General features: G+C 36.8%; 1 protein-coding gene across 1 annotated transcript; it reads right to left on the reverse strand.

Moving 5' to 3' along the window:
• Positions 1 to 2,589: 2,589 nt before the first annotated feature.
• LOC145986640 (uncharacterized) lies at positions 2,590 to 13,864 on the reverse strand. The gene is made up of 8 exons (XM_083120902.1): positions 13,326 to 13,864; positions 7,292 to 7,632; positions 6,791 to 6,997; positions 6,186 to 6,363; positions 5,708 to 5,883; positions 4,892 to 5,051; positions 4,367 to 4,494; positions 2,590 to 3,828 (listed from the first exon to the last, which is right to left on the reverse strand). Exons 1-8 carry the CDS (start codon positions 13,390 to 13,392, stop codon positions 3,493 to 3,495), a joined length of 1,593 nt encoding a protein of 530 aa, XP_082977028.1. The 5' UTR covers positions 13,393 to 13,864; the 3' UTR covers positions 2,590 to 3,492.
• Between the last annotated feature and the right edge of the window lie 9,513 nt (positions 13,865 to 23,377).

Here is a 23,377-nt window from a genome sequence, read left to right on the forward strand (position 1 = left end):
ACAAATTTATCTCAATTCCTCATTGCATGAGGCATACAGTGAACACATGCAACATAAAAATATATGAGAAGAAATAGCATCAGGATAAAATAAAATGTACAGGTTATACAATTTTAAAAATATATTTATACTTAGTCTCCTTACTTGCAGTGAGTACAATGTTTAAATACAAATAAATATGCCATCAGAGAAAATAATAAAATTACCCAAATTGATACACAATGAACATAACATTACAAATGCCTCACATCCATAATACATACATAATGAAAGTGGAAATATGAACAAAGGTGATGATAAATACAATTAGAACAAACAAGTTTTAATATATATACTTGAGTCTCCTTACTTGCAGTGAGTACAATGTTTAAATACAAATAAATATGCCATCAGAGAAAATAATAAAATTACCCAAATTGATACAAAATGAACATAACATTACAAATGCCTCACATCCATAATACATACATAATGAAAGTGGAAATATGAACAAAGGTGATAATAAATACAATTAGAACAAACAAATTTTAATATTTATACTTAAGTCTCCTTACTTGCAGTGAGTACAATGTTTGAATACAAATATGCCATCAGAGAAAATAATTAAATTACCCAAATTGATACAAAATGAACATAACATTACAAATGTGTCTCATCCATAATACATACATAATGAAAAGTGGAAATATAAACAAAGGTGAATAATGAAAAGATTCTCCGAAGCTATTGAACAGGTGAGTTGGGAAAAGATTACAAGCTTTTACCCTGAAGATGAGAGTGATGTTAGCTCTCGAAAGCTTTGAATTCTTTCCACAACTCACCTGGTTGACAGCCCGAGAGAATCTTTTCATCATCGTCACCAGGAAATCTTTTCCTTAAAGGTGAAGAATTTAACTACACGGCATTCCTTAGAGGAACATACCTGTCATCCTTTACATGTACAAAACATGTTGGATTGTGTTCAATGAGAGCACTGTGTGCAACACAAGTATATCTTCTTGTTGTACATACTTTATATGCATGAATATGGTTATTGAAACTGATTGTTTCCAATTCGCTGCACACAAAATAAACAGAAGAGTCCTGATCAGCTAAAATATCAATTATTTCACCAAATTGTGGGAAGTCATCTCTTATGACAGTAACTAATATCATTCCTTGTTTGTATAATGTTCCCTTTGCAGTTACATGATTAAGCCTATTCACTTTTGCAGACAGCTTTGTAAGCATGAAATCGGAGATTTCTGCAAAATAGGAAAGAGATGCTGTTTCTATTTCAGCACCTGGTCCAAAAGAAATCAAGGGAGTGTTAAAACCTCTTTGTGATACATATCGTTCTGCCTGCTGCAACTGATGCTTGAAACTTAGCGTAAAAGTAACATTTTTCCTTGTAGTTACTACAGAAGAGATTGTTTTAAAAACACTGTGTTTGGATTCAAATCTCATGCACCAAATGTTAATTAAAGGACCTGACTGGCGCATCACTTCAGGGTAGTGACACATGAAATGGTGTTTAGGTTTCAGAGGCTCCTGAAACAAATTTAAGTACATTTCATGGTGTTCCTCAATGAGACAACCCAGCAGTTTATCACACCCAAGTTGATAAGATGGTGCTGTTACTAGATCTATTATTTGTCTTAATGTACAATAGAAATACCACACTTCATCCTCATCTGGAACAAGATCTCCAATTATGAGTCCCAGATACCTAACAAGAAAAAGCATCTGTGCTGCAGACATATTCAAACTCTTCTTCTTTAAATTGTCCATTGTAATTATTGGTGGTCTGTTGCTTTGTTCATGAACACCAACATCTAGAGCTTGAATACGAGAATTCAACATGTCAAGCGTAAAGAGCCTCAAAGTTATAATGTAATGTCTCATAACATTTAGAAGATCATACACACAAACACCCTCAAACAAATCATGCATTATATCAACTGAATAGTTTTCTGTCACATGGAAAGATGGAATTTCATTAAACACACACTCTTCTTTAATACCAGTTGCAGATAAATTTTTAATAGCAATATCTTCACTATAATTACATCTACTTCTTAAAACCTCATTACCTACGTCAATGCTGCGTTGCAGCCGGTCTTTGGATATTTTACAGAATCGACATGAATGCAAAGAAGAGAAACTTTCAACATAACCAAGAATACCATGGAGTCCTAAGTTGTCTCCACATATAAGTCCAATAGCGAAAAAAATTCTTTCTTCTCCTTGTTCTGTGTTTATTGATATGCCTTCATTTTCAAGAAATATCAACTCCTGAATCAAGACCCTGAATGTAGCATTATTTCCAAGTTGTACTCTGTCTGATGAATGGAAGAGCAAAACTAAAAAAATATTTTCCAGTAGTGAACGGAACTCAGGAGGCATACATGGAATGCTTGCATATACTGCCCCTAACTTATGAATCCCTGCATGTGATCCTAGTGGATTGCCAGTCTCAAATTCATCAAAATAGATTAACAATGGCAATACTTTTTTGTTTTCAAATAGCTCTACCTTTTTCTTCCATAATTTGGCTTGGATGAAATTTGACAATGTATCTGATTGCAACAACTGTGCAACAATCAAAAACTCTTTCAAATACAAAAGGGATAGAGAAAAGCAGAGTCAGAATATTATGTAGGGGAATGAAATGTCCTTTGGATTGCACTGGAGTAAGGACACGTTTGCCAGAAATGACTCTGTTTTCTAACCTTGTTCCTATCACATATTCAATAGGCCTAACCAAATATTTATTGCTCTCTAAATACTTTATTCTTAAATATTCCGATGACAAGCCATCGAAAGCATTCTCTAGCAAACCAAGTTTTCTTACAACTGATTCTTGATTTATTGGGTTTGGTGACTGAAATGCTGCCTTAACTTCTGTTTGTAGGGATGACAATAGAGGTCCATAGAAGTTTGTTACCATTGATATAATGTGTTGGATCTGTGACCTAGTTAAATCTGCTCTTGCATACAACTGTGAAATGAATGTTACACATTCCAACTGAATGTTTTCCCCAAATAAGTTATCATCAATTAATTGAAGGTGTGTATCTATACCCTGATCATTAGTTGGTTCACTGCTTTCAAATTCAACAGGCACATCAGAACTTGCAGTATTTTCAATATCAGAACTTGCAGTAATTTCAATATCACAACCTGCATGATGTGTTCTCCTGTGGTGTTTCCTAAATGATTTTATGCCAATGAAGTCTCGTAAACAACCATCATCACGACATTTGAATACACCATTTGAAGATATCATGTGCTGAAATTTTAAGTGCAATATTAGTGCTGAAAAATTTGGATAATGGTTGTTACAAATATAACACAACACCATTTTGTACTATATGGTAAAACACACAAATCTGAATTTGTTACATATGACAACAGTCTACCCTTACATCTAGGTTTAGGCTTAATATATTTCACTATATTACTAACATTGCAAGTAAGTTCTCATTAAAAAAGAGCATTCATAACAAGAAATCACAATCCAATGAGGTCAATCAGTAAAGTGTTCACCGACATAATGTGCTTGTCAGATTTTGTAGAAATGTTGTACACACATTTTTGAAGCAGAAGCCACAAGTGTTCTCCCTCTCTTGGGTATTCGGCATTCAGAGTGAAGAAACTCTTGAAGCAGATGTCTACTGCCTTCAGCACGCTATCAAACAAGTACCAAGTACTATTGATTATTGCATATGAAGCAGTAATGCTTCTCAAAGAAGGTCCCACCAAAATCACAAGCGGTTGTCTTGTGAGACCATATGAGGCCAATTTCCTATTCTTGTCTTCAATGAATTGCTCAACATCTCCAATTCCCTACAAATTAAATTTTTTTTTGGCAAATTAATACAGCTGGGAGGATCAACACAAGTAAAAGAAAACAAAATTATTGCTTAAACATAATTCCCTTGGCTTTCAAGTTATGAAATGAATTATTGAAAATATTAATTATGCAAGTTAACAACAAATACACTCTGCATACCTAATGATCCACCTAAAATACTACCTGCATCTGTTTCCATAAGCATAGCATAAGCTTGGTAAGTATATTTTGAAATATCAGAGATAAAGTTATAAATACATACATAAACATATATAAACTTGTAAAGCAGGCTTAATATGAGACATTTGCATTAAACAGCTTGGTACATTAACTATCCTAAAACTTTTTAACATGCCTCAATATCTCCAATTTACCATATATTATTAAAAAATCCAAATGCTGAAATTTGAAATATTTACAATAACAAAATCTACATGTATTTATTCTTGATGTCATATTTACTTAATATATCTGCAATTCAAACATGGCCTGAAATAATTAGTTTATAAGTTATTAAGCCTTAATAGTTACCTTTATGTGACAGACAAAGCTATCCTGAGACTCCTTCACAGTTGGTTTCCAAGTTTTCTTATGCCTTATCTGGGTAGTTGAACGGCACAACTGACTCAGCAAAATCAGTATTATAGCTGCTTTAGTATCTGAAAAAATATTGTTGGCATTACAATTTATCCTATTGACAGAGGTTATTTTTCTCATCCATTGCTGTACGTGGCAAATACTTCTTTTAAAAAAAGAAAATAATTTTCGAGTTTGAAAGAAAAAATCTGCAGTGCAAGTTGAGTGCAAATTATTTGATTCTTGGTGTTTTCAAGTGACAATCAACAATTAATATGTACATTGAAGGAAAGTTACAAGAGGCTACATTATCAAAATATGTCCACATATTACACACTGGTTGCTATAACTTTCATATGATATAATCTCCATGAATGAAGGGGAACTAAGTATTTGATGAAAGTTAATATTTAAGCCTAAAATAAATTTTAAAAATCTACATTGCATAATAGCAAGGAAAATAAATCATGAAGTTATTACCTCTTGTAGCAGATTCATCGTCTAAGACACTTAAAAGTTCTACTGATGCATCATCTTTGAGCCTGTCAACCATTAAGTTTGTCAGCTTCTTAGATATAGACTCCCATTCTGCAAATAATGGTCTGTGATTGGGAAAAATTCTCTTGAAGTCTAGATCAATCTGTGAAAATTAAAAAACATTAATACAATGTCTCATCTTCATACAAAGTCTTATCTACCTATCTAAAGTCACTATTTGTGCTCTCTTTATGCACAGGTAGGCTAATCAGAGCTGGACCTACAGTTTAATGCAGAATCTGAACTACCCAAACACACTGTAGCAGAGTTCATTAACATGTGACAATATAGTTTGTCCCCCCCCCCCCTCTTTAATGGCTGCTGTAGTTTGATAGAGGATCTCCGAGTATAAACATTGTGTTGTGAAAAGGGCGTTGAAGTGGCAAAACATTTGCGTAAAAGAGTCACAGCAAAGTGTAATCTAAATGTACAGGGTTTGACATGGTGTAAATTTAAGTTAGGTATCCTCTGAAAGGAAGTGTTTTTATGTGACCAATTTTTTTTTTGGAGTTTTCACATTCTTACGTTAGTCGTTTACATACCATTGACTGCATATGCTTTCTCGAAATGCCCCATGAAATGAATGACATAAGTGCACTTCATAAATGTGATTGAGACAAATGTCACCCCTTCCCATCCCTTAAAAAGGCAAGGAATATGATCTCTACAGCGTAGCCATGGTGCTAGAAGTTCACTTTGAATCAGCAGCCACCAACAATTCAACTAATGAAAGAACAATGATGTCTGAGATATGCTTACCAGTGTGTAGCCTAGAGGTTGTTTCAATGCTGGCCACAATGATAACACTTCCTGTACAGTTTTACTCTCTTGCCTGGAACGAAATTTGAATGTCTTCTTCCAGTGTTCAATCACATCATTCCATGGCTCAACATTGTATTGAAGCCATGCTTTGCTGTCAGTGTTTTCATCATAATCTGGAAGGTAATGGAAATATACACAATATTGAGGTTAACAACAAACTCTAGAAGTTACTAGAATAGTACACAAGATTGATTGATTTGGTGTTTTAAGTCCACTTTATGCACAGTAAGGATAACTGGGACTGAACCTACAGTTTAAAGTGGGATCCGAACCACCATGAGCCTCCACCGGGTACCGAACCCGGTACAATAGTGCACAAGAATAAGCCTACCATAAAAAAACTGTAATACTGACATTCACATAATTTAAGAACTTCTACAGTGGCATTTACAGTATATTCAATTATCCAGCTTACCTGTCAAACCATCTTCCACAGAACTGGTGTCCGGTATATGTTGGTTACGCTGTCTCACAGCACCTATTACACCACTTCTACGTAATGTTCTCCTGGTATTTCGGTATCGATCCACAAGTTTTCCTTTCGAAATTTTCTGATCTGGTCCTTGAGCCTTTGGTTCTATGTAATAAATTTCCTGCAAAACATTTAAGTTCTGTCAAACACACAAGTTAACTAGAATCAATAAATATGAACATTGAATGTTTAAAACAATTTTGTGAAAATATATTAAGATGTATAATGTCTTATACATCTATACATATCTAATAGACATTAGTTTGGCTTAAGTTCAAAGAAACCTCACTATGCTAGTTCAATTAGACATATGTACATAGTGACTAAGTACAACATGTTATTTTTTATTTAAAAAAATAAAAATACTTTTAACAGCACTAGAATGGTTCAGTCAGATTGGAATTATACTTGAATAAACAAACAAAACATATTTGTACCTTAGTCACTCAAAATCAGCCTTTACTTACAATTCAGTAGCATTTCATATACAAAAAAGTAATCTCATTTAATCTAGCAACGTAAAGATTTAACTTCATCCTGTGTCTTACCTTTTGCTCTGTTGGAAAAACCTCTGTAATTTTGATACTCAAATCCAGGAATACCTCGTTCGATAAATGGGTATTTATTTGTAGGAAATGGTCGACAATCAGTGACACTAGTTGTCGCCTATTTTGTGCACTCAGGCGACCATTCTTCTGGTAATCGATAAGAATTTTTTTCCCATGCAGTTTCTCATTCAGAAATTCTTCCAATATCTGCAACATGGAAAAGCACCATATTAGTGAGTCATTTGTAGGTTTGTTTGTGGGAGGAGAGCATGCAAGCATTGTCATCTTCAAGATCTTGAACTATTCACAGTAACACACACACACACAGAGAGAGAGAGAGAGAGAGAGAGAGAGAGAGAGAGAGAGAGAGAGTGAGAGAGATAGACAGATTGAGATTTTCCTGAATGTGAAACTTTAGTCTGCACATGCATGTAACCTAAGAAGTTTCCCCAATATTCACATACGAAGATTACATAATTAAATTTTGGGCATAAAACTTACAAAGTCTGATAACTTCATTATTTTACAGAGCGGCTGTTGTGCATCATCATTAATGTTCAAAACAGTAGGTTGCCTTTTTCTGCATGGTTCAGATACTTCTTCCTTCTGTAAGGAATTATCATTATCTGAAGTAATTTCTAGTGGATCATGCTCGAGATTTATGTTTGAGTCTGTAAAGGACACTGAGCCATCATCCATCACACTGCATGTTACATAATTATCTATTCCTCTGAATTCTCTCCACTTTGTAAGAAACTTTGCTCTTGTTCCAATTTTGGGGATTAACTTGCCAATCAACTCTTCTGTGAGGACATTAAATGCCTCATCATCAATTTCTTCTTCTGAAATTAAAAAAAAAATTCAAAAATAGGTCTACATTACACTGGTGTGTTAATAACTATTGAAGTATCATTTACCAACAGGTTTGAAGTGTAAGTTCAAATGTGCAAAAATATTTTAGCTATTTTAAGTAAATTGTCTCTTGCAGTTAGTTAATTTTATGTCGGAAACTATTTTTTCCAGGAATTTTACTTTCGACCCTCACATTTTACTGAGACAAAACTATCCATTATTAGTTTTGGTTCTTGCACTCGGTGAATAGTATGAAAATTTTAATAAAATTAACCCATGGCACAACAGACCATAAGGACCTATGCCTACATACATACTGTTGGCTTTACTCCCACCTGTCGAGGTAAAGTTTCTTTCACCAGGTTACATTATTCATTTGTAATTCCCCAGTTTCCTAATGACACACAGACAGAAACCTCAAGAGAAAAGTTATGCTTTAAACCAGGATTCGAACCTGCATGCATCTCATAGCTGGAGCCCAAAGCATGACACCTTAGACCTCACGAATATGGTGCAGGACATGAATATTGCAATATTTTGAACAAAGTCTTATTTGGAAAGTTAATTAATTCACAGAAATATATTACTGTACAAACATGCAAGTTCTCTGATTATGCGTAACAGCAAATTATAAATTTCAACGCAAATATTATGGAATATCTTAAATTACAGGAAAACCTATTTAGAGGGTAAATATAGTTGCTACAAGAAAAGGGTATCTTAAGTCCTATCTTTTCCTTTAAGGAATAATTCATTCCCTGTAAATTTATTTTGTTATTAGTTCCATGTGACACCACATGGAATCGCTCTACAGTGCAAATAATCACTTCTGTATATATTATGCAAATTAAGGAATGATTGCTGCGTGATGGCTATGCACACCTATATATAACATTCCTACTGTGATTTGGACAAGTATAGAGCTATGAACAAGTTAAATATGTGTAGAACATTGCAATTTACATATTATTGCTTTTCAAATTTCTTAATTAAAAATGTGCATGTACTCAGCTCTGTTCTCAACATATTTTCTGATGCAGGGAGGAATTTTGTCTACTTTTAGAAAATAAAATTTCATTTCAGAAAGGCAAGTACTTTACCAGATGGTTAGAATAGCAGAAAGAGTTTCCGCAGGAAAATTATTTTCATCACATAGTTACTTCATTCACTGCCATGGATCTACACAGAACCTTAAGTAATAATTATTTCAATTAGGTTGAGAGATTCTTGAACCTGCCTAACCTACATACCATATTTATTTTTGCCTGAAATTATTTTTTAAGAGATGCATAGAATTTGACTGCTTAATCTAACAACCAGTGCAAATTAAGATGAAATATAATCTGAGAGTTTAGCCAGTCTCACTTGCTCACTTGCCGATCCACCTCAGACTGGAAACTATCATAAAATATTTTTACGCCCTCAGTTCGCAAAGGCAGCAAGAGGGGGGAAGGGGAGGGGGTCCTCACATGATCCTTAAAACAATGGCAACTGAACAAACTATATACCACTGCACAAGTTTAGATGCTAATAACTGTTGAATAAAGTGAAAAGTAATGTTTTCTCCAAAACTAATAAGAGAATAATGTTGGCTCTGTTGAAAAATGCTGCACATGTAGTTCGTAGCAGTCAATGAGTGCATAATATTTCAAGTTGATGAACCACTGATAGCAGTTAACGGACACACTAGTATAAAGTTTCAGTACTCTTACATTACAACAGAGGCTGCATATTCTAATGAATTCCTTCTCCATACAGTTTTGAAATATATTCCCCAATATGGACTAGTCAAATTAATTACATGAACTTCACAACAATATTCAAAATGCAGAAACTCATTCTGTTACGAAAATGTATATCTCAGAAATGAACACAAGTAAGTACCTCATCAGATTGTTAGAATAGCAGAAACTGTTTTTGCAGGAAAATTATTTTCATCATGTAGTTACATGCTATTTCTCTCACTACCATGGATCTATAAGTTAAATTATTTACACAGAACCTTAAGTGTGTGGTTTAACAATTCAACGATCCTTAAGTAAGGAAGCTAGAAGGAAGGAAGTGAGGACAGACCTAAGTGCCTTGTGAGACTTGCATTAACCTTTGTACAAAAATAAATCCCCACTCACAGACAAATGGAGAAAACATAATTACTAATCCAGTGAGAGACTCCAGAATTTTACACTTAAAGTGATTTAGAAAATTAATGCGTAAGTCAACTTTGAATATGCAATCACAGTTGATTTGTGGTTGTATTTTTCACCAGAAATTCCACAATCATATGTGCAAAAGGTTTAAATCTAGATGCTTTTATTTTCAGAATTTCAAACCATGCTCTTTTGGAACTATATTATGATTCATGTTAAAGAATACTGGGTTCTGCACAATACTCTTTGCTTGAGATGCATTTTTGTTAAAAAAACAAACGACAATTTGTACTGCTACTGCAAGTGTCACATGACATACGATTGAAGGGGTACGTTAATAATTCTGGTTTAGGGCTGTTAGCATTAAAATTACTTCTGTAAATACTTCCAACATGTGACAATGCAATTCCTGGTTTCAGCACTATCTGCTCTTCTCATCACCTGATGAAGGTAGTTGTGGTCAATATTAACAAAAAATCTCATACAAGGCAATCTGTATCTCATTTAAAAATGAACGTTTTCATTCACCAGGTGGTGAGAAGAACAGAAATCAGTGCTTGCATCAATGTATGTACTCAGGTTCTTAAATAAAAATTTCACACATTCTCAAAAACTTTCATTAAATCACTCAAAAGAGACAGTAAAATATTATTAAAATAAAATGTCAATGTAATTATTTAGGCCTTGACTATTTTCACCAGATGGTGAGAATAGCATTATGACTATCTTCACTAGGTGGTGAAAATAGCATGTGGGTCTATTTTCACAAGGGAATGAGAACAGCGTATGTGGCTATATTAACCAGGAAAATAATTACCTGAATCATACCACAATATTGTCCTATCTCATTTTACTATATTCATTTGCAGTGTTGATAACTTACTGCTAAAAAGGTATTTTAAATTAAAAATGGGTGTTGCTACTACTGTGACCACGTAGTGAGAATAGCAGAAAGTGCTGAAGACCGGGAATTACATGATCACATGATGGGAAGTATTTACAGAAGTAATTTGAATGCTAATATCACTAAACCTGACCTGCCTAACCTAACAATGAAAGCATTTAGGAATGTAATATCCTTCATACTCATGTGACATATTGGCAGCACCAGTCCATCATGTGGTATTTTCCCAACTCCATGTCAAACAAAAGAAAATATTTGTCTCCTGCATGAAAATAATTGCACACAGACGTAAGCTTCGTACACAAGTATTTATCTAAGTAATTCTAATGCTAATAGCACTATTCCTTACCTGCCTAACCTAACAATGAAAGCATTTAAAACGTAATACCCCCTCACCCTCATGTGACACATTGGCAGCACCAGTCCATTGTGCGGTATTTTCCCAACTCCATGGCATACAGAAAAAAAATACTTATCTACTGCACGAAAATAATTGCACACATACGTAAGCTTCGTACACAAGTATTGGAACGACTTGAGATGACCGGACCCCTCTCCGATTTTCTTCATATTTGGGATACTCACTAATTGAGGCTTCCTAATCACGAATCTGAAGTTAAAATTTGTCGGAAACATCTAGAAATTGCAAAATAAGCTAAAATAAGGAGTTAGTTTTCGGAATGGAAACTGTCGATTTTCGTGATTTTATTTGTTTCACAACCAAATTCCTGATACTATCACAACACCAAATTTTAACTATGTTTGCCTAACCTAACCGAAACTAACCTAACCACGCGCCAATGGTTCAGTAAGTATGAGCAGTACTATAAAAATCGGAGAGCGGTCCGGTTGCGAAAATTGATTTGCTTATTTTGCAATTTCTAGACGTTTCCGACAAATTTTAACTTTAGATTCATGATTAGGATGCCTCAATTAATGAGTATGTCAAATATGAAGAAAATCGGAGAGTCATACCCAAGTAATTTTAATGCTAATAGCACTAAACCTGACCTGCCTAACCTAACAATGAAAGCAATTGGGAACATAATAGCCCCTCATACTCATGTGACATATTGGCAGCACCAGTCCATTGTGTGGTATTTTCCCAACTCCATGGCATGCAGAAAAAAAAGTACTTTGTTTCCTGCACGAAAATAATTGCACACAGACGTAAGCTTTGTACACATCAGCAACCAAAGAATACACACATCGATGTAGCAGGCCACGCCAGGTTGTAGATCATGCACATAGTTTAAAATCTTGTGAAAATAACTCAAAAGGTAGCTTCACCACCTGGTGAAAATAGTCACTCAGAATTATTAACACAGAGTAACAGGCTTCATCAGGTGGTAAAACTACATTTTGTTCTATTTTCAGAAAGTCACATTATTTTTCATGTCTACCTTGTATGAAATTTCTCTTTTGGTACCTCTACCAAAAAAATAATCCATTAGCACCTTTCTAAAAAAATAATGAGTGGGAAATTTCTGTAGTTGAGTATGTTAGTCAGGTTTCAATAGCTCTCTCATATTAATCTTGATTTTTACATTTTCCAGCTAGTTACTTAACTTTGAAATCAATTGATTGAGTGAAATATTAGCCATAATTTAGTAAAAGTTCCTTACTTTACATAATATTCTGCAGAAATGCTTTTTTCATTTACAGGCTGCAGCACCGTAACATGTCCAAGAATTTCAATTTTCACCAATACTAATTTTGAATGGTAAATTATCACACAACACATACAGTTTCAACTAAAAATTTATTAATTGAAACTTGCTGTGTAATCATCATTTTTGATAATATTAAAGACTACAAAAAAAAAAAAGATTTAAGGCACGTGCTACATGCAGTATCCCCTCGTGGTGAAATAAAATCTCATGAAAGTAACACATTTTCTTCAAATAAACTGTTCTAATTTTCTGTAATTTGCATTTGGATGGAAGTTGCAGAAAACTTAAATTGCAAAGATAGAAGTCTAGACCTAGGGGCACTTTAAACCATGTGGCAACTATCTTGCAATAGTACAAACACGCATGCTGCACACAAACAAAATAATCTATCTCGAAATTTGCTCTCTATCATAATAATTTTATGCCAGATGCATATTGGTGTAAATGCTTGAGAATACTAAATAATAATAATAATAATAATAAAATCGCCTTTATTGGAGCGGGCGTGTTTCGGCCTCTAGGGCCGTTCTTACAACATAGCCTTGTTTGAAAAAGACGCCATCTTCATAAATATTAGATACATTGTGAACTCGTGGATGATGATAACATTAATTTTGATCACATAAAGCCAAATATGTAAATGCTTTCACACTAGATGGAGTACATTTCCTGGTATAGGTGTACAGCACATAATGGCTATGAACTTGCCTAAATAAGGTTATGTGAATACGAAAAAGTGCTACTTTCGTTAGGTGGATGAAAATTACAAATAACTGTGCATATATACATAAATATATATTCAACTCGCTCTACTATAATGAACGTAGTTAATACTCAGAAGTTCCTTTTTGGCCAACCACTACCACCACGTGGCAACGAAGAAAAGAAAAAAGAAAAGAAATATAATTAGCCTGAAACTTGAATTTTACCTTAAATTATTAATATAATTATTCACTTACCTCGGAAAATCTCGATAAGTGGAGCCAAGCCCCAACTTTCTAATCTCGACTTCACAACATCATCCATTATGAGGGGGAAAAATATTTCTTCTGTTCCGTGGTCCGTATTTTCAGTCCGACGAGCTCGACCACCAAAATCCTAAAGAAATGACCTAGCCTAGACAAAGACTGTCTTTGCCTTGTGGTCACTCGCACTCGTGTTTTGCGCATGCGCTGAGAACAGTCCTGACGCACAAAATTCACTGAAATTCTTGCTGAAATTCACCGTGCGATCGTTCAGATACAGCGGTTTGTGTTTTTGAACGTGCGTACGCCATAACAGACGTATACTTTTAGCGTGTGCGTAATGGTAAATGTTATCTAGTTATTGTAAATTTAACCAAACGTTTTGTTTCTCTTCACTTAAATGTGTATAATTTTGTTTACGAGTACCATATTTCGTCTAACCAAATTTTTTTGTATTCTTAAACAAAATGCTTTAGTAATTACAAGTAACATTTGGTTATCGGAAACAAAAAGCATAACCAAACAACTCAACCAAACTTTTTTGGTAATTCCAAACAAACCAGTTTTTTCTGTGTAGACCTTTCAAATGTCAAAAAAAATGTGTTGCGAAACCGATAATCTCGGACATTAAATCTCGGCCTCTGTCTCGTTCCTGATCTCGTCTTGTCAAGTATCGATTTCTACATACTCGTCTCGGTCTCGTCTAGAATGTTCAGCAGGGGCTGAGTCTTCATCTGGTGCCGCAACCGCACCTCCAACAGCTTTGTATACATTTTAGAGAATTATCCAACCCCTCCCAGATTGAACCCAACCGCCCCGATGCGGAAGGGTGGCTGAAGGGATATAGCACGGGGTCGTTAGAGTGGCTATTGTTGCAGATGCAATTCTTGCATCTAATTTCGCTGACACTGCACACTTCTCAGGAGATTTGGGGTTGATCGCAGCGGAGAGACCAAACATGGGAAAGCACTCTCTTGTCGTCCGACTGTCTCTTCTATTATCCCTCCCGCGTCTTGATTCCTCCTCATATTTGCGTTTCAGCCCCCTCCCCTCCCCCCCTAAGAGCACGCCTTCTTAGCATAATCCTAGATTTCAGTTCCCCGTCTGAGAGACCGGAATGTTGAATGCCCAAATAGGATTTGAACGGATAATAGTGAATCATGTTATGGCGGTCTGGCTCTGTGGGGTTGGGAGGTATCCTCGAGGGTTTTCTTGTGGGGTTTGAAGGGTGGGTGGGGGGTGAGCATGCAGAGATGGCGGAAGAAATTGTGATTATTATGGCTACTTAGCCTGGAGGATTCTCCAGTGACTTGTCCAAATGTTGAAGCTCTGGATACAGCTGGATATACGAGTATATTGTACTGCTCTTATAGCCGTCCTTCAAGTAGGACATCTTAAATGCTCTAATCAAGTTCTAGGAAAAGAGGATTCGTTACAACTGAAATAGATGAGTGATTTTATCTTTGGTGTGAGCAGTCCCGAGTTCTATCCTCAATTCCAGCTTCCAAAATGTCGGTGTTGAGCCACAATCGTAAGGAATATTGAGGAACTATTTGGAAGCAGTAGTAGCAGCCATCGGTCTCGAAATGCAGAAGCAGCGGCGATGGGACTCGAGGTGTTGTCCACGCGCCACCCGATGAAAATCAGCTAGGCAAGTCATGGCTCTCAAGGGGCACTTTCGCCCTGGAGTGTATTTTTATTAATTACCGAAATGGATGGGTGCAAGTGAGGTTACCTCTAAAGGCACTCGAAAGTCAATATGTCCTCCATCCTGCAACTGCAACAGCTAACGAGACTCTGGCACCGGTTTCAGAGTGGCAATGTGTATTTTCGTGTGTATGTCACCTTATTCCCTCTGTTAGCGTAGAACTTTGTCATCAGATGTATGCTCTGTTTTTAGTTGATCTCAGCAGTAGTCTTAATGGATTTTAAAGCACATAACTTATTGAAATGTAAACACACCCTATTGACAATTTTGTTTCGTTAAGGAGCACTTGTCCTTTTATTGTGACATGGTTGTTGCGAATAAGGATGGTAAATTACAAATTCAATCCACGGGGGTCAATTGTGGTCAAACAGTAAAACATTATCATTTGTTTGCCTTAATAACCTCTAAACGATATGGAGCCTCCCCGATGGCGCAGTGGTAGCGTCGTCGTCTTGTAATCAAGGGGTTCCAGGTTCGATCCCCGGTGGAGGCACATAGTGGTTCGGATCCCACTTAAAACTGTAGGCCCAGTCGCGATTAGCCTTACTATGCATAAAGTGGGCTTAAAACACCAAATCAATCAATCAATCCATACGATATGAAAGTTTGTGAGATGGCACGATGCATATGTTGTTTATACTACATTGTTCATAAGTGTGGGAACATGCATTTAAAATAAATACGGAAGAGGAGTCACGAATCCAACGGCCTGATGCATTATGTAGGAAAGGGGGGAAGGAGGCTTTTTTAGGATATGTTATCAACATGGCGGCTATCTTGCAGTCTGCCATCTTGGCGTCAACTTCACTTTATTAAATGGATATCAAAATGGGCTAGAATTTCACGAGAAACGCGTTAGTATTCATAATTTCAACCTAAGCTTAATCGTTATCCTGCTGGAGTCATACGTGTGCTGACGCTCATTTAAGACAAACATGGACAGGAGAACTAACTACCTAACTCTCTATCCTTCTTGAACCCGAAAGTTAATGGCCGCAGGAACACAGGCCTTCCATCTGTCCCTATCATGAGCAAGCTTATACTCTTTTCCATCCCTACCAATTTCCTTTAGGTCCATCTCAACGTTATCCCTCCATCTTCGTCTTGGCCTTCCTACTGGTCTCTTACCATCAGGTTTCCCAACAAGAAGCCTGTAAATTATTCTTTCCTCTCCCATTCGTGCCACATGGCCTGCCCATCTAAGTCTTCTTGATTTAATTATTCTAATAATATCTGGACATGAATACAAATTATGTAGTTCTAAATTATGTAACCTTCTCCACTCACCTGTCTCCTCATCCCTTTTAGGTCCAAATATGGATAGGAGAACATCAATTAATCGCTTTGATGCTTACTATGCTACAGTTCATAAAATTGAATAAGCTCTTGTATTTTCCATATTTCCTTGCATACTATGACATTCAAGATCACGTTCAATTCATGTTAAAAGTTAACGAGAAACTGAAACTAATGGCAATGCTAACTATAGATAAGCTTTGCAGAGAGTGTCTCACTGTTATACAATATCCTCCACTTAATCACAAGCTTAAGTTTAATGCCTCTTTGAATTTATTACCGAAGAAAATCAATGAAAAAGGAGAGCTCAGATGATCTAATGCTCTTATATCATGGAAAGGCCGGGAAAAAGTTTTTCCATGTAATTATAATCTGCTGGTATCGCCTGTCTGTCAACTGAGATTGACACAATTAGAGCGAGAGCTGCACCCTCTATCGTGACCCGCTGTAACTGGAAGAACCGTATAAAAACAACTCATCCATCATGGGAGATGACAAACCTCCCTTCCTCTAGGAACTGGATAAAAAAATTGACGTCATCAGAACAGCTGGGCATATTTCATTAAGAGCCCTTCAATTTTTTTCCTCCTTTGTTTTTTGGGTCTCGAGATTTTAGTTTTCTTGTACCTTTGTAAATTGTCCTACTTCCTGGATCAAGGAAGCATGGCAGTTTGATATTTTTTGTTTGTATGTATACATATATGGCAGCACTGGTCCAGTCGGTCCTGCTAGGTGGGAGGCACGGTTCGACTCCTGGAGGTGGATGTTTAAAGTGCGAAGTTATCAAGAAATAGAGTGGCTCTGGGGTTAATCCTGCTTCTCGTGTTCAGTAACAACCCTGGGTGGGTTAAAGGTGGCTGGAGTGTGGTGCTGATCACATGATCGAGATTGTGTATGAGTGAGGCCCTACTTCCATATCATTAGATATATAAATTGGTTGAACTAGGGGTATTCCACAAATTGATATAAAAATTGTAATTACTGATAATACTTATTCTTTTACACTTAATGGCTTGTTATTAATAATGTTTCATATATTAGTTTTGTAATTTGTTGAAATTGAGGTGAGGAAGGTTCGTAAGTAATAATATAAGGTTAATAATGATATACTAATTAGGATCATAATTATTAGTAATTGTTTAAAGTTGGTTATTTGGATAATAACCATTCATTTTGGTAAAAATACTGCGGCGGAAGATCACCAAGCGATAATATTGAAATAAATAGGGACTAGATTTATATCTGCAATGTGCAGGGGATGGCTTTGTGGTATGTGTGAATCGCAACGATGAGAATGAATAATGAATCCATAAAATTGGCGAATGAACTAAAACATTGAATGTCAAGATTGAAACCCACGCTAACATATTCAACATTAACAATTCCGTCATAGAATCAATGGCAATTGATCAATTTCATATAAACTGATTACTTGCATATTGCCTCTACATTCTCCCCTCCCCGATAATGATCAAGATATCGTATTGTAATGGAGGGATGTTCCGTGTTCGATCCTCAATGGAGGCAAGTTGCATGGTGGTTCTTATCCCACTTTAAACTTAGATCCTATCTCTAGTAATCTTTCTCAAAGAAGACCTGAAACAAACAAAACGTTTTGGTCTGTAGTGTACTGGTTGCATTTTCAGTAAACCTACCTTTCCCATTGTGCACCACAGAACATTTGGGCATACTCAATCCTTATTTGCTTGTTCAAGTTATCTCGATGATGATTTTATCGTAGTTCTCGACGCAGGTGGGTACAAACTTCTTCCCATTCATCTCTTAGAATCAACGTCAATGAATCTCAAATCTTATGGATATATAAAGAACTATAACAGCTATAATAATAAATTATTATACATGAAAGATAACGACAAATATTTTCCAGAGAAAATTCAATGTCCAATAAAGTCCGTAACAGTTCCCATTAAGCCATACAGTATTTCATTTCAAACAGTATTAATGAAGATAGCAGGGCTTGGGACCCTCGTAGAAGAAAATACTTCTAATGGTGTTATGGTAACGTCGTCGCCTTGTAATCATGATGTCCCGGGTGAGATACCCGTTGGAGGCACATTGCACAGTGGTTTGGAATCCACTTGAAACTGCAAGTCGAGTATCGATTAGATTGTCTGTCCACAAAGTGGACTTTCATAAAACTCAGCCAATCGAAAAAACCTACTACGTAACGTATGGCATTTCTGTCCACATACATCAAGTAGCACACTTGTTTTAGATTTTTTAAAACGTGATAAAAGTATAAGAGATAAGGTTCGATACATACTATAAGTGCATTTCAGCGATTTATATCCTATCTTAAGCTGTAGTTTCAGTCCCGATTAGTCTGTAGACGAACTGGATTTAAACTTGAAATATTTTCAAACTTCGGATCTTCAGCAGATATTGATAATGTTTCAAAAACCTAAACCTATTAAATCTTAAGTTGGCAACACTGAACAATGCAGAATATAAGCTGATATGGTGGTGTTACATAATGAATTTCATTCCCACAGACGTGCAATCACATACACTCTCCTCCACATTCCCCCAGCGTGCATTACCAAACGGTCTCCACCCCCCCTTCCATTCATTTGGACCACCCGTCTCAGGAGGTGAATTCCGATGCATGCTGTTGCTTCACACGGAGGGGGAGACGCAAATGGCTTCGTCTGGGCACTGCACGTCAAAAGGGAGAATCAAGGGTTGGGGGGAGTCCAAATGGAACGGAATGTCGAAGGAAACAAAAACTAGAGCGATTGCGTCGAATGGGGCTTTTGCTGAGAGAAGTGGTTCGTTGGGGGTGGTTGAATGCAGCCATTGCGGTTAATAACGGGAGCATGAAAAGTTGCTCTACGATTGGCCTTGACCTTTCTTCAAAATGGATTCCCATCTTGGTTTCCTGTTTCAAGTAGTGTGCTGCTGTCTCTTTATATGTGCATGCGATTGTGGGTTCCAGACAGAAGATTGATAATGATACCAAAAGGGTAGAACATGAAGATGGGATGAAAGGTTGCTCTGGTTGCTAATTTTGGCACGTGAGGGCACTACACTGTTTATGTAATATTTCCATACTTCAACATGAGTTACTGGAATCTTCCATCGGTAATAATTTCTATGTACTCCCATGTCCTTCAAAGAAAAAACATGAGTAGTCTGCACCAAGACTAAGTCAATTGTGATACAGCTCTCATTACTTGCAATGTACACTCCTGTTCTCATAAAGTGGCACTCATTTTATCTAAACAGGAGTGTACGATTAATGTTTTTCAATGGAAGTTAATCCCTATTAGATACAGAACACAAATATCCAGAAGACATCTAATGGATATCTTCTGGATATTCATGCAGATATTCTGAATATCCAGAGGACATCCAGGAATGTCCTATAGACATCCTCTGGATATCTCCTGGATATCCATATTCCCACTCAGGGGACATCCATAGGATATCCAGGAAGGTCATGTTTTGGACATTCTGTGAATAATTTTTGGACATGTTTGGACTATCTATGGACGACTTTTGGACATGTTTCGGATATCAGTGCGACTTGATCGGGACGTTATCTCCTGAATATCCCAAACGGGAGATCCTCTGGATATCTAAGGCTGCAGATTATTTGGATATCCAGAACCGGAGATAATCTGAATATTCCGGACGCAATATCCCAAGGACGTTGTAAGCCCATAGTGTAATATTACTCATGAATGACGTATTGAGACTCAATAGACAGGTGACTCAGGAAGGTTATGCCATTGGCTGGGCTTCTGCGCTGGGCGAGCGAGAGGTCTAGCGTGGCAGATCCTTGCCGACTACGAGAGACTTCTGACGTACTGGACACTGGCTGGACAGGCTGAGTATATTGCATTACAGTCTATCGCCCTTTATAGGCCCTCATGGCCGGGTGTAATTTACCTAAAGTTCATTGATTTATTGATATTCATGATTCATGGATATCCTTTGGATATTCAACACGGAAGATTCTCTGGATATCCAGGACTGGATATCCATTAGACCTGCATGGGATATCCACAATATCCATGGATCTGATCTTGATATTGTGGATATACTATTAAGGGATGTCCCTTGGAAATTTGTGCTGCATGGCATTTCGGGAGGCGTCGCATAGAATTCATTTTTATTTCAGTTCTGTCGTAATATTCAAAAATAAAAATACTCCTTTATATTCATGTAACAACTGTACAGACGTTGTTGTAGACGTCGTTAAAGTATTTCCCAACATATATAGAAAAAGGGGCTAAAATAAGCAAACATAGAACAATGATTCTCCCTGTTCCAATTTTCCTTCGAGGGGTAGAAGTTGTACCTTACAGGCACACAGCACAAGCACCTTCTTGTTTGCCAAGCAAAATCTTCCCCCGCCACAGAATCAATATCTTCTGAGGTCAAGAGGATTTTGTTACCATCCCTCGCCGATTCTCAAACATCCTCTTCTTCTCTCGGAAGGTAGGGACGGCTCTCCTAAGGGCTGGAAACCTCTCGAAGATCTGAAGGGTGCTGGTACCCGATAGAACCAAAGAAGGAAATGTTTCTATTTTAATCAAACATAACTGCAGGGTGGTTGATTGGAAGATTTTCAAAATTATGAAAAGAAAGATTTACATGAAAAGAAACGTACATAACATGAGCATGGATGTATAAGCATATCGTCAAGACTATATATGCTCTGTAACAAATTCAAACTATGTTTACTATGTAATCCTAATATGTTACATAAAAATGTTGCCATATCCACACAGTTTAAGAGAGAGAGAAATAATTTAGACAAAGATGCAGAAACAGAAAAAGAATGAGAAAGTAAGATAGAAACAGAGAGAAATAGGAGATAATGAGATACAGAAACGTGAGAAGAAAGGGAGAAATAGAATAAGAAAGAGAGAGATATATAGAAACAGGGGAAAATAAAGAAACAGAGTAAGAAAGAGAGAGAGAGAGAGAGAGAGAGAAATAGAAGAAGAGAAAAAGAAAAACAGAGTAAGTAAGAAAGGGAGAAAGAGAAATAGAAGAAGAGAAAGAAATATAGAAACGGAAAAGGGAGAAACAGAGTAAGTCAGAGAGAGAGAGAGAGATAGAATAAGAGAGATATAGAAATAGCGAGAAAAAGAAAGAAACAGAAAGTAATAATGAGATAGAGAGAAGTAGAAGAGAAATGGATATAGAAGCAGGTGGAAAGGGGTTTAACCGAGTAAGTAAGAAAGAGAGAAATAGAAGAAGAGAAATTGATATAGAAACAGGTGGAAGAGGGAGAAACAGAGTAAGTAAGATATATAGATAGAGAGAAATAAAAGAAGAGGAAGATATATAGAAACAAGGGGGTAAGAGAGAGAGAGTGAGAAATAGAAGAAAAGGAAGAGATATAGAAACAAGGGGGATAGAGAGATTGAGAGAAATAGAAGAAGAGGAAGAGATATAGAGACAAGGGAGAAAGGGAGAAACAGAGTAAGAAAATATGAGAGAAAAAATACGTAGAAGAAGACGTAGAAATACAGATATTGGAAAGAGGTATAGAGAAGCAGAGTAACTCTGGTATTGTAGCATTCTAGCCTAACCACTTTATCACGGAGGCTGGCTTATGTGAAAGATTGCAACGTTTGTTCAACCCTCCGTGTCACAAAGTTATCCCCAACTCACCTTACCAGGAACAGGAGACTTACTCTTTCTCGGAGTTTTTTCGAATAAAGTGCAAGACATCTTCCAGGTGAATTGATTTATATTATTGTAAAACCTCGTTTATCCGAACCCCGATAAGCTGGACTTCTCCGGACAGGCAAAAGGCAAAAAAAAAAGTGTGATGCAGAGCCAGGTCTGTCGGGCACATCACCATAATAACACTTTCTACTGTTCTTTTAGGTTATTTCAGTTAATCCGAACTTTCGTTAAACCGGTCAACTTATCCCCCCATTAGTCCGGATTAACGAGGTTTTACTGTAATCACATTTACTGCATAATGTAAGTATAAGTATATTAGCACATGTGACACTATCAGTGATAAAGTTCCTTATGTGTTACTTAAATGACGTCATTATACCTGGAAAAGAGAAGAAATACGATAGGACGCAGCCATTTTTTTCCCTCGCAATGATGTGTCTAGCGGAACGGACTAGTTGCATTTTTAGAGCATCAGTTTTTCGAGCGTCCAAACAACCTACACTTGCCGAGGGTTGAACTTGAACTCTTGGATGCAAGTGTGAAGGTGAGGAATCCGAGAGTGTGCCCAGAACCGAAGCTTAGCACACGGCGGTTTGTAGGTACCACCTCACAAGCATAGTAGGTAACGGGCAAGTATGATAATTTCAGGAGCCAGAGGTTTGTTTGTCCTTGTAGTGGTAAGTATTATGCAATTAAACTGGCATGTACGGTCACCGGCATTAAAAGAGGGACACCTACATCCTGACAAATTCGCTTACCTACACGTGTGGATTTTAATAGCAAATTTTCAATGGCACCTTCTACCACCGCTGTAGATTAGACAACACACATAACAGCTTGCTGGGAAGCGAGTGTTTCAGGATCTAGCTGTCCTGTTTTTATTTCCGCTGACTGTACAATAATGAAATTGTTGCATTGGCTTGAACACCTACCCTTGAAATGTTTTCGATCGTCAACAGTGCTTTAAGTGAGGAAAATATGAAATGATAACTACCGTGTTACTGAAATAGTTTTTGAACACCTCCCGCCAGCCGAATAAAAGTAATGTTCATAACAATTAATTGCAACGTGAACGACATTAGGAATATTTTTAGATTGCATCCGTAATAAACCTTCAAATCCTCCTGATCTGAAACGTCCTGGAGTTTTGGAACATTGTCAGCTTCCTGCTGGAACGGGTGAAAAGGTACCTCTGGGACGGCATCGAAATGGCCTCATTTCAACTTCCCTGTGACTTCGCATCCCCCCCCCTTCCTCACACACCCCCTTAACAAACACCGCGAGAGACCCAGCTCTGGTAAATCAGGCCAATATTGTCCACCCTGCATTCTCACTGGCGGAGGCTTTAATGTTATTGCTTGCGAAGCGAGGACAG

This window comes from Lepisma saccharinum, chromosome 4 (genome assembly GCF_977018435.1).
Source record: "Lepisma saccharinum chromosome 4, izLepSacc3.1, whole genome shotgun sequence".
Classification (NCBI taxonomy): Eukaryota; Metazoa; Arthropoda; class Insecta; order Zygentoma; family Lepismatidae; genus Lepisma; species Lepisma saccharinum.

What these genes read in the sequence shown, in the direction of transcription:
- LOC145986640 (XM_083120902.1), bottom strand. Translation starts at nt 13,392, where the DNA reads ATGGATGATGTTGTGAAGTCGAGATTAGAAAGTTGGGGCTTGGCTCCA. An exon ending in ACTTATCGAGATTTTCCGAG is followed by an intron (nt 7,633 to 13,325) that starts GTAAGTGAATAA and finishes TTTTAATTTCAG; the next exon opens with AAGAAGAAATTGATGATGAG. An exon ending in TAATGAAGTTATCAGACTTT is followed by an intron (nt 6,998 to 7,291) that starts GTAAGTTTTATG and finishes TCCATGTTGCAG; the next exon opens with ATATTGGAAGAATTTCTGAA.